At 33.2% G+C, this 12,825-nt stretch overlaps 1 protein-coding gene across 14 annotated transcripts in view; it reads left to right on the top strand.

The window, feature by feature from the left end:
* The window catches only part of STXBP4 (syntaxin binding protein 4), a 156,120-nt gene that overhangs the window by 30,518 nt on the left and 112,777 nt on the right, over nt 1–12,825 (top strand). For all 14 annotated transcript variants that reach the window (XR_011422993.1, XR_011422990.1, XR_011422992.1 and 11 more), the window contains exons 8-10: nt 1,382–1,476; nt 9,809–9,905; nt 12,631–12,722. Coding sequence is in view for 8 of the 14 variants with exons in the window: in XM_001503277.7 (XP_001503327.5) it covers nt 1,382–1,476; nt 9,809–9,905; nt 12,631–12,722 (284 nt within the window). In the remaining 6 variants the exon portion in view is untranslated. The remainder of the gene's footprint in view (nt 1–1,381; nt 1,477–9,808; nt 9,906–12,630; nt 12,723–12,825) is intronic.

Genomic DNA, 12,825 nt, shown 5'->3' on the forward strand with positions numbered 1-12,825 from the left:
TGTGCCTTAATTGTAGCACCAGGCTGAGAGCCTTTATCAAGCCTCTCAAGTCCAAACTTTAAAAATGGAGGATAAAGTTTGACTTATCTGCTGTTTGGGCTTCCATACCACTCCACTCCATGGTGATCCTTTATGCTACACTTTAAGTTTGGCACAGAGTTTCTTTTAAGAGAAAAAAATTTATATATAGTATTTTTTATCCCATGGCCATTGATGAAGTATTGTGATAACAAAGGAGACTTTGCTGCTTTTATCAGAACTGTAAAAATTCTATTATACTAAAATCAGTCTTTCTCAAGGTTAGATTCTATTTGAAGCTAAAAGTCAGTAACCTTTCTTTTTTTTCTGATCTTGACACCTATAAGCTATATTCAAGATTTTACATAGAATGTTAAGGATGTGTTAAAGGTTTAGAGGAAGACTATTTATTTTCGTATGCGCTTCTTATGTTCTTAAGAAAGAGAATGCAAATCATTTTGTACTTAGAGACAGATGCTCTGAGAAATAAAAAAAAAAATTAAAACACTGCATAAAGATGTGACATTTTACAAAGTTTTTCTCTTCCTCTTGTTTCTTTGTAGAACTAGTAAAATACCATTTAAAAGTGTATTTAGAATAGTGACAATTTAGATATAAGGATTGACATGAATTACAGGAATTTGTTATAAAAACTTTGGCATATTAAAACAAATAATTTTTCAAGTTTAGTCCCTTGTGGCACCTGGTTTCTTATTCATGCAACAAGGACAAAGATTCATCTAAATAATGGGGATATATTGAGAAGGTGTTACAGAATGGGTGAGAGGTGTTTGAAAGTCAACTCTTAAAGGTCTGTTTATGCTACTTGAAATATAACCTTCTGTAAAATAAGAAACAGGGTTTTTAGTTCAAGAAGTTCTGAGACTACTGTATCATACTTTATGTGCAAACTTGAAACTATTTGCATTTATGAGTTATTCCATAGTACCTCCAGAACTCAGAACAAAGCCGCTTTTGCCAGTCAAAGAAATATGGTGATCTTTTTGAATTTCTAATATGATCTTACTTACCTTGGAAGAAAAAAAGACTTTTCATTTTACAATTAGTAAATTGTGATGACGGCGTACTGGTCGGGTATATGTCTTTTAAATTAGTGTTTCCATGGAACTTAATGCACAATTGGCTACTCTCTTTATATCATATCTTTTAGGACTCAAGTGAAGCTGGTTTGTGTGATACATTTTAGATTTAAAGAAAAAAATATCAGGAAAATAAAAACGAAAACTGCCAGCTGATTAGCCAGAATTATTTTTTATCAGCGGGAGCCCAGAACACATACTGTCAAGTGAAAAGTTCTATTCCAATTAAATTTCCAATTAATGTGCACCCTGTTGTCTCTTAGATATTGCCCCTACCTGGACTGATAATTATGGACCACAAGAAAAGAAGATCTTCCTAAGTCCCTCTGTTCGCCTTAAGGCAGAGAAACTGGAAATGGTAAATATTTTAAATTTCCATTTTGCTTCAGGAAAACAACAGCAAGGAAGTGTTCTCATTCTTTGAGAGGGTGAAGGACTGGAGCCATTAGTTTCTTGAAGAGTTGTTTATTTGCAGTTTAAATGAACGGCAGTTCGGGTTTAAATGATTTAATTGATGTTTGAGTTGGGTAGTTCATGATGGTTCACTAGTACAAGATAGAAATTGAACCTTTTGTAACTAAATTGACATTCTAATTAGTTTCTTCCTGTGTGGAAATAAGACAAATGTGATGTTTTACGCTGTGGAATCAAAGGAAACATGGAATAAATTATGACAAAATGTAGTGACTTCACATATAGTAGCAATAAGTGCAAGGAAGTAATACTCCATTATTCAGTTTTTTAAAAAGGGAAACTAAATCCTAAAGAAGAAAATGGTCAGATGCTCACTAAATATAAGGAAGATGATACCAGTGTACTAAGGCACCAAAAAATAGTCCTGGGGTGGGTAAAATATTGAGAGCTTTTCTATATGAAAGAAACCTCAGATGATTAAAAAGAAAAATTGAAAGTAGAAAAGCATTTTAAAACTTTCCCTATCAGATTACCTGGGAGCCGACAGGAAAAATGTGCTACGGCTTGTTTTAAATATAAAAATGGATATAGTGCTTAAGGCTGACAGCCTCTACTCTACCGTCATTTTTTTGTGGATAATGATGTTTTGCATTTTAGGAAATGCATGGCTAGAATAAATGCACATTACATTTATTCACATATTCATACCTTTGCATGGTCTTATAACAATACCCTTTTCATTGCCAATTTGAATCTTACCCATTGTTCAAGTTCTGACTCAATTCCAGCTCCTTCATGTAGACTTTGCTAACTGTTACAGTTTGAGTCAATATTGCCTTATTTTGTACACCTGTAGCACTTACCATCACTTTGTAGTACCCTATCATCTTTCATGTATCTTGTTTTATCAATGAGATAAAGCTTCATTACAGCAATACCCAGGTGCCTGCCACTGTTTAAACACCTGGTTTCTGCTCAATAAAACTTTCCAATTAATTCAATACTTGAGATCTATTTACAAAAGAGATTTACAAAATTTTGTAAATTGTTATTTACAAAATCCTGAGTATCTTTTTGCTAATTTGTGCTTTCTTTTCGTTTGTGGCTAAAATGTAAGTTTTGGCTAATGGCAAGGTTTAGAATGAGTTAATATGAACACTTTCAAAAAATAAAATGTTGGAGGTTTAAAAGCATCTCTGTAAATGAATGGTTGTTGTTTTTTAATGGTATTGCTTTAATATGCATGTGTAAACATCTGAGACTTAATACTAAGTATTCCTCTGGATAAGGAGAAAATTATCTAGCTAATGACTACCTGGCAGCTTTGTTCTTTTACTTGGTTTAAATATTTGTAGCATATGATATATTTTTTAATCTGATTGGTATTCCCAGAGATATGGGAATCATCAAAATTTGTATTAATTCTGAGAAATATGAGTTGCCTGAATATTGAATCATAATTCCAGTTTTGGTCCTCCTTGTAGCCTAAGCAAGTTGATTATTTTTGTAGAAAAATAAAATGTCAGTTTTACAGCGAAAGAAAACCACATTCTGTGTAAATTCAGTTTCCCAGCTTTTATTCAAAATGTATTTAATGACTGTGGTTAGTGGAGCATTCTTTGTTTTCAGAATTTGAAACTATATTTCACCTAATGAAAATTTTTTTCTAAAATCCAAATTAGTTACTATACACCCAGTTCTTCCTAAGCTACTCTTCATTTTTTGGATAGTTACATATTAATAAAATAATATCACTTTAATTTGAAATAGGTTCTGCTAATTTAGTTGCTACTTTGTAGACAGATTCAACCTTATTATCCATTACATTTTTAACGTATTTTCTACTCAGTAATAGATAAGGCCAGTGTGATCAAGTATTTACAATGTAATAAAATTATATCTTTTTCCTTTATCTTCTATAAATATATTGCATGTAATATCTAGAGAATTGGTAATATAAGAAGATTTCACAAGGAGAAGATGTTGACTGATTATGTGGTTATTAAGCAATTAGCCTACTCAGTACAATTTTTAAGAAAGGCAGAGAGGTTAGAATTTGATGAAGAAAATTACCCGTCAAGATATATGTATGTATAACATTGTCTTCATGAAATCTCCCATGTTTTACTAGTCTAAGTAGACAATTTTATATCAGGATATACTGGAAAATGATATCTAACACTGAACTAGTTATTTGTTAGTTCCTTGTCTGAAAAAATGAATTGCTTCTTTCTGTGAATACTCTAAGAATGATTTCAGATACAGATATTTTAACGTAATTTCACCACAGTTATTTGTAGCACTGTGTTTTTTCAAAGGATTTTTACGAGTACTGTCTCAATTGATCCTAACGTTAAACTTACGAGTAGGTGTGATAAACATAACGAATAGGGATATGGTTTATAAGTTGGCTTGAAGGCAAAGAATTATTGCATCTCCACACTATCTGTATTTTTGTACCTGAGAAAGATGCTTTGGGATACAGATGCCATTTTACTGATATTTACTTTACCTCTTGCCATTTCTGTAACATTTGAAGAAAGCTGTAGTGAGCGATGGCATACCCAATGTCTGATTATAGTTAATGAGATGTTCTTTGTATTAGGTTGGTAAGTATGTGATTAACATTGTAAAGAAGTGACATTTTTTAAATTCATCATTCAGTCATCAGAAAAAGTTAAGGACGTTTATTTGTCCAATTAACAAATTTGCATTTTTGTTTAAGGTTAAAAGATGACATCAGTTATTCAAGTAATTATGGGAACCTACTTTTTGATTAAAAATAAATGACCTTCAATTTAAATTTATGAGCTTACCTCACAGACACGCTGTGTTCATCTAGAGTAAATCTTACTTTCAAGAAAACTTTCACCTGTTACTAAGTTTGACTCTAGATCAATTTACACCGTTGTTAACAGCATTTTGTAATTTTATTACTACTTATAATAAGAATCACCATATATTGAGTACCTTCTGTGATAGGTGTTTTAGTTGCATTTACTTTTGTAAAACTTTTTATTTCTTTAAATGAAAATATCGATCATACCCAAGAATGTTTATATTGTATATTTATGGGTTAAACAATAGTAAAACAAGCAGGCATGTACCTACCACCCAGCTAAGAATGAGAACCTTTGACATTACCTATGTGTTTCTTCCTGATCATATATACCTGTCCCCTCCGCAAGAGGTAACTCTTTTAAATTTTGAGTTTACTATTTATATGCTTTTTAAAAATTGATTACTAAAATATTATGAGGTCAAAGAGTTTGTTTACCTTCAACTTTACTTGAGGTTGCTAAAATTTTCCCTTGTTTCTCGAGCTCCTAGAAAAATGCTTGGCTCATAGTAAATGCTCAGAAAATAATTGTTGGATTGGCGAGGTGTTTTCTAAAGTAGTTTTACCAATTTTTGTTTCTGCTAGTCTTAGGTCAGAGCACCCACTGCTCCACATACTTTACGTCTGGTCTAACTATAATGCATATTGATTTATTTTTACCATCTTATTTTAAATTTTTTTTCTTTTTCATCACTTCTTTTTTTCCTCTCTTCGTTGTATTCTTTGGTTTGATTATGTTTGATTATTTGGTGGTTGTTTTTGCATTTTATTTTTTCTCCTCTAACTTGTTTAGAAATTATACCTTCTCTTGCTATTCTTTTAGTGATTACCTTAAAATTTCAACATGAATATTTAACTTAAAATTCACCAGTCTAGAGTTAATCAGAATCTTTACTCCTCTTTCAAACATAGGAGGCACTTATACTACTCTAACTCTAATTAGCCTCTTTGCAACTTACACGTATGCTTATTATTGCCCAGGATTTTAGCTTTACTGACAAATTGTTTCTCTAGTTCACTGTCTTTCTTTGTAGCCATCTGCTATTTCACATACCCACTGAGTTTCTAATTTGTTATTATCTACCTAGTATTTTTATAATAGTATCTTGTTCCTAACTTTTATTCTTGATTCACCTTTTTTTTAACTTAGAAATGACAAACAAAATGTAGTATATTCATGCAATGGACTATTATTGGGCCACAAAAGGAATGAAGTTCTGATGTACGCCACAACATAGATAAACCTTGAAACATTAAGCTAAGTGCAAGAAGCCAGACACAAAAAGCCACAAATCGTGTGCTTCTCTTTTGATGAAATGCCCAGAATAGGCAAATCCACAGAGACAGAAAGTAGATTAGTGGTTGCCTGGGGCTGGGAGGACAGGGGAAATAGCGAGTGACTGCTAATGAGTATGGGGTTTCTTTGGGGAGTAATGAGAATTTTCTGGAGTTAGTGGTGATTGATGCTCAACTTTGTGAATATACTAAAAGCCACTTAACTGTACACTAAAATGGTGAACTTTATGGTATGTGAATTATAACTCAATAAATGTTATTAATAAAATGAGAAGTCACGTATTGATATGTATAGTATGGTACCATTTATACAAAAGTCAAAACTTAAAAATATTTTTTAAACTGTTCATCATATGTATTTATAAAAATATGAAGTAATGGTATAAAAACATGCCTAGGAAATGTCCATAAGAAACTCCATAAAAAGAGAATGTGAAAAAGTGAAAAGGTATGCCAAAAACTGGGATAAAATATTTGTAATATACATAATATATAACATATGCTAGTATCCACAATATGTAAAGAACTCCTATAAATAAATCAGAAAAAGACCCACCGATACCACTCCTAGGTGTATATGCTAAAGAATTTTTTACGCATGTGCTGTAGTAGATATGTACAAGGATGTTCGTTGTTACATTTCTGCATTACCAAGCAGAAGACCCCAATGACCATCGACAGGAGGATGGATAAATAAATTGTGACATATTAATCTAATCAAATATTATATTTATTAGTAAAAATGGATATATTAATGTTACAGTAGCATATAACCCCATGGATGAATGATAAAACCATAGAGTAGAGTGAAAAAAGCAAGTTTCAGAAGACTGTCTGCAACAGTTTTAGGAAGCTAAAAACAACAAAACAAGATAGTGTGTTAGGGATACATAAGTATGTGACAAACCATTTTAAAATAAATAGTATAGGAATGACAATCACACAGTTCATTAGCAGTGGTTACCTCTAGTGGAGTGGGACAGGAGTATGTGAAATAAGTTTAGTAATTCTTAAATGGATTCATGGATGTCATATTTTATTGTCCTGCTTTAAAACATGTATTTGTTACATATATGTTTTTAGTATATATCAAATGTTATGTAATAAATACTTGGTACCATTAAACCAAATGGACAACAGTTGTTACCTCTGGGGAGAAGTTCAGAAGAGGCTTTTGCAATGTTCTCTTACATTCAAAATCTGAAGTAAATATACTTAAACGCTAAGCTTTAATGTATCTAATAATTTACATACATTATTTTTTATAGAATTATATATACATTATATACACTAATTTTAATGTATATAATAATTTAGTTATCATAGTTATAGCAATTCTAAAAAGCATGCAAAAGACCTAAAATGACAGAATAGAAAGCTGTGATATACTAATAATTTTTTAAAAACATGGGACACTATATATAGTATAATTTAACTTTCGCCAAAAAATGCATAATTTATATATTTTTATATATAGGTGCTATATTCATAGGAAAAAGACTAGGAAAATTAGACATCAAACTGTTAATAGTGTTTGTCTCTGGAGCAGTGGTTCTGAAGGGCAGAGATGTGGGGGTTTTGCCTCAGGACATTTGGCAATATCTGGAGACATTTTTGGTTTTCACAATTGGGAGAATGCCACCAAATTAGGAATCACAAAAAAAAATGCTTCTTAAAATTATATGTATGAAAATTTAAAACATATTGTTAGATAATTTATGAGTAAAACTCATTGCTAATAAACATGTAAACATAGTTTAATCTCACTTGTAATTAGGGAAATTCAAATTAACAAACAACAAACTATTTCATATCCAACATATTGACAAAAATTAAAGTGTGAAACCGGCAAATGCTGTTAAGAATGTACAAAAATAGAAGTGCTTATATGCTTGTGATGTGCATAAATTGGTACAACCAGTTTGAAGAGTAATTTTACGATGTCCAACAAAATTGACAGTATGTTTACCCTATGACTCAGCGTTTCCTCTTTTAAGGTCATACTGTAGAGAAATTTTCACACATCTATACAAGGAGAGGTATTTAATGTTTTGTAATAAAAACAGATTGGAGTAATTATAAAAGCTCATCAGTCAGAGAGTGGATAATAAATTATAGTATATTTATACAGTAGGATACCATTTAAAGTTAAAATAAGTGAACCAATTTTGCAGATAATAATGTTGAGCAATTGTGAAATCATAACATTGAGGTAAAAATAAAAATAATTTGTAAAGTCCTTTTGTATTATGTTATTCATGTAAATTTTTAAATATATTTAAATACATATTATTAGGGGATACATATAGTAATGACATCCAATCATAGACAGGACAGATACGCTAACCTTAGGATAGTAGTTCCTGCTGAGGAACAATGGAGAAAGCTTGCGACCAAGTCTATAGTATTTATTTCTTGAAAAATATATATATATTTCAAGCAAATATCAATGAGTATTTGATGATAGTGAGTACATGGGTGTTCTTTGTATTATTCTCTTTTCCTTTTTTTTTTTTTGTATATTTGGTACATTTTTATGACTGAAAGAAAAGAACACCAAAAGTTGAGAATCATTACTCCATGTTATGCAAGACGAATGTTTACAGCTGTGTGGACAGGGTAGGCAGATATGTTAGACTCAGCCCCAGAGGCACTTTGGAAGTGACTGTCCTCCCTTCCTCCTGTCTCTCTCGCTGTGCCAGCTACCTGTCTAGTACCAGTTTGTTCTCGCCGTAGTGTATCCTGTACACACTTCTGTTAACTTACATTTTGCACTAATTGCATTTATTTACGTGTTATTCTCACCCTGGAGACAATAAGCTCTTCGAGGATAGTGGCTCTACCTTTGCATAGTTTAATGCCTGATAAATAGTAAGCACTAAATAAATACTTGGTAAATGAAATGATGAATGACGGAACAGATTCCAAAGGAGGAAGAAATTTATAAAGGACAATTACCAATATTAAATTGTGTCTACATTTTAGTTTTGATATGATTGACACAAAATATGTTCTTGCCAGAGTCCAATAAGAGGGCATCCAATCAGGCCCTATGTGTTAGTTAAGATTAGGTTTTGCTGTATATAACTGGAGAACCTAAAATAACAGGGGTTTCCATTAGAAATTTAAGTCTCTCACACCCAAAGAAGGCTGAAAGAAGGCCATCCAGGCTGCCATGGAGGTTCTACAGTGCCAGGGACCCGTGCTCCCACTATCTTTCTGCTCCACCATCGTAGGTAGCTCATGAACCAAGATGACTACTTGAACTCCAACAATCTTTTTCTTCCTGTCTTCCTCCCTCCCTCCCCCCTCCCTCCTTTCCTTCTTTCCTTTTGTTCCAAAGTGAGAAAGAAAAAGGACAAGAAGTGCCTACCCCTACTTTTGAAAGACTTCTTGGAAGTACCTACAGCACTTCGCCTTCTGTCTCCTTGGCAGTACATAGTCACATGGCCTCATCAAGCTGCAAAAGGGGCTGGGAAATAGTGTTTTTTACCTGGATGACAATGTTTCCAGTTAAAAATTGTGGTTCTGTTACTAAGAACAAGAAGAGAATGGACATTGGAATACAGCTAGCAGTGTCTGAATTCTTAATCAGCTATGGATACTAAAAGGAGAAAGTAGCGAGAAGTGGCTTCCAGAGAAAGTGTTCTAGTTTACTACTTTTGTAAGCCTGCCCATAAACAAGCCAAAAATTAGAATATGTTGTATTTAACCCAATTCCTGTCAACTTTAGTTTTGGTCTCAAGTACAAGATATTAACACAATATCCATGTTTTAGAGTGCTACTTATAGAAATGAATATTAAATTGGATTTAATAAGATTTCCTTGCTATTTTTCTTCTGCCATATCACATATTTTAAACTAAGAAATTGTTTGAGTTTTGGTTCTAGGGCTATACTTATAGGTTTGACATTAGCCAAAGTGCTAGCCTTGAAAAAAAAAGTGGTGGTGGAGTCGAAAGTTAATATTTTATAGAAAAGTAATCCATAAATAGTCAGCAGACTTTCTTTCGGCATCTAATTCTGTTCACTGTCCCTGATATTGATTCTTTTCCCTGCGTTGTAAAATAAAGTTGTAATGAAAAGTTTTATTCTTTGGAGATTTGAAAAAATTGCTTCACATGAATCTTTTTCCTTCCAGGCTCTAAATTATCTTGGTATTCAGCCCACAAAGGAGCAACAGCAAGCCCTGAGGCAACAAGTGCAAGTAGACCCAAAGGGGACAGTGTCTTTTGGAGGTAATATTAGGCTTATCGTGTTGTAACATCACAGAAACTTGGTCGAAGAGTTATTGTGACTCGTTTTCATTAAACGTGCCTCTTCTTTAGAAGGAAAGAGAGAAAAATAAGACCACATCTATTTCAAGTTCCTTAATCAGTACTCTAGAAACGCAGCTAGAGTTACTCGCCTGGCTGGGTCAGCGGAGAGCAGAACTTCCTCACAGTCTTCCAGCTCTCAAATATCATCATTCTATTGTAATCTTTTACAGTCTTTATTTATTGCATAAACATTGCTTAGTAAAACCAAAAAAGTACGAAATATAGGAGTCCTAATTCTGCTACTGTGAAATTCTAATCTTTTTTTCAGCTAATATGATAGAATAAATATTTTTATGATGCTGTATAATTATTCTTATTAAAGATAGCATAATGTTGACATACATAGTTGATGTACTATAATATTAAACCTTTCCACCATTGGGAATTTTGATGGTTTCTCAGTAGTTGATATTATAAATAATTCTATATCATAACTTTTTTTCTTCTAAATCTCCACAAATGGTTTGGACTTTTGAAATGTATTGATAAGTTCTTTTCCAGAGACATTTTCCACATGTATTTGTTCTGCCACTAGTAATATCTGAATGTAACAGTTTTTTGTATCCTTGACAGCATTAAGTATTAAAATTGTTTTTCTTATACAGTAGCTACAACATTGTATCATTTTTAAAACGTCTGTATTGCTAAAGAAAGAAATTCATTTTTTTGGTTTTGAAGTGATAAAAAAAAGATGTATTTGCTCCCTCTCCTCTTGAAAACAACTCCAAAATAATAAGGAGAATAAGAAACAGAATTGCAGGTATAACTAAAACCATAATATGTAAAGACAGAAAGTGGATGAGGAAAGTAAATGAATTAGTGAGCAGAGACAGATAAAGCCCAAGTGGCTGGAGAGAGAGGGATATCACAATGGGGAATAGACTGATTTGCCCCTGAAAAGGCTTAGGAATTGAAAGCGTCAAGTACTTTTGAAGGCTGGCCGTAGGCAGGGCATTTAAAACAAGCTAGTTAGAAATCTGGATAAGGAGCAATTATATATGCTATTCCCTGCCCCGTCTCAGGCAATCCAGCAACTACCACTCACTCCCTTATGCTTGCAGAGGGAAATAAGTATATTCTCTTGAGAAATTAAACTAGAGAGAGTCTGGCCCTATAGTTGCCAGCAGCCAGGGAATGTGGAGGGAGTGTATGGTGAGTTATCATTCACAACACACACCCAGCTTGCTCGGTGAAATTTGCAGCCATGTTTATACTCTATAGCAAGAGATTGTAGGCTTCTTCTGAAGCTGAACAAAAATATCAGCTGGCCACCTGATTGCTCTGTACTGCAACCCGCCAGTCGACAAGGCAAGTTATGTACAGAAAATTTCCAATCAACGTTTTAGTGCCGGGTTCATCTTAAGTGTGAACTCATAGCCAAGGGTCAACAGACATTTGGAGAAATCCTCTAACATAAAATATAGAGCCCCAAACTATCAGACAAATAGAAAAAAAAGGAACTCAGAAAAAAGGGAAATATTGCAAGAACGGAAGAGAACCTCAGATATACCATAATTACCATGTTTAAAAAGATAAGCAGGGGCCGGCCCAGTGGTATAGTGGTTAGGTTTGTGCACTCTGCTTCGGTGGCCCAGGTTTCACCAGTTCAGATCCCAGGTACAGACCTACACACTACTCATTAAGCTATGCTGTGGTGGCGTTCCATATACAAAATAGAGGAGGATTGGCACAGATATTAGCTCACCGACAATCCTCCTTAAGCAAAAGGAGGAAGATTGGCAACAGATGTTAGCTCAGGGCCAATCTTCCTCACCGAAAAAAAAAAAAAAAGAAAAAGATAAGTGAAGATAAGACATGCATGAAATAAGAGTAGGTATTGTAAAATAGGAATAATCAGAGAACATTAAAAGGATCCTTGGAAATTAAAAATAAAAAGAATCTGAGGATACACAGGTGAATAGGTCACACTCCACCTCCGAAGAAGCTTACAGTTTGCTAGGACCGCATCAGCAGTCCTAGCAATCCTAATAATCACGAATAGAGGCCTTTGAGTCAGACGGTAAATGGAATCCTGCTCTGCTGCTTATTTGACAGGTGGCCTTGGGAAGTTTAAGCCAGTTAACTTATCTTACTCCAAACTGCAAAGTAGAGAGGATAAGAGGACCTACTTCAGAAAATTCTGATGACGAAATTGCAAAGCACCATGCCTAGCATATAGAGACTGTTACAGAAACATTGATGGCTATTATTTGTTTATTAATTTTTACCACCAAAAGTCTAGTTACCATCCGAGCTATTATTATTATTAAACCTCGGGTTCTTCCAGCTAGAAAAGCTGCAAATCATAATGTTGTCATGTGTTTCAGAGAAAGTTCTGCTCATAACAAAAGAGTTGGAGACATAGTTATGCCTGTGATAGATATTTGCTTTATTGTCTTAGCTGATTTATTAATTTCAGCATAAAGTTAAATGAAGTAAGTTAAAACCAGTTTATCTCTTACTTCTTGTTTGGACTTATATTTGTCTGCCACTTCAGTTAATACTATTTTAAAGTAATTTATTTAAGTAAGGTAAATTTTAAGCGTTAGTTATGACACATAGCTTCAACTTCATATAGAAAAAGATAAGCTTTATTTAGATGAGGTTAATTGCTGTGTTCTTACTGAAATGTGTTCCATTTTAGATTTTGTCCAGGTTGCCAGAAACTTGTTTTGCTTGCAGTTGGATGAAGTAGATATTGAGGCACATGAAATTTCCAGCATATTACAGTCACAGGTAGAGTATGCTCTATAGAATTATCTTGATGGCACTTAAATCATAAGCCTTGAATGTTGTGTGTCATATGTAGCCTTTTTTTCATTTTTCTCTGTCTTTTAAA

The sequence above is a fragment of the Equus caballus genome, chromosome 11 (assembly GCF_041296265.1).
Source record: "Equus caballus isolate H_3958 breed thoroughbred chromosome 11, TB-T2T, whole genome shotgun sequence".
Classification (NCBI taxonomy): domain Eukaryota; kingdom Metazoa; phylum Chordata; class Mammalia; order Perissodactyla; family Equidae; genus Equus; species Equus caballus.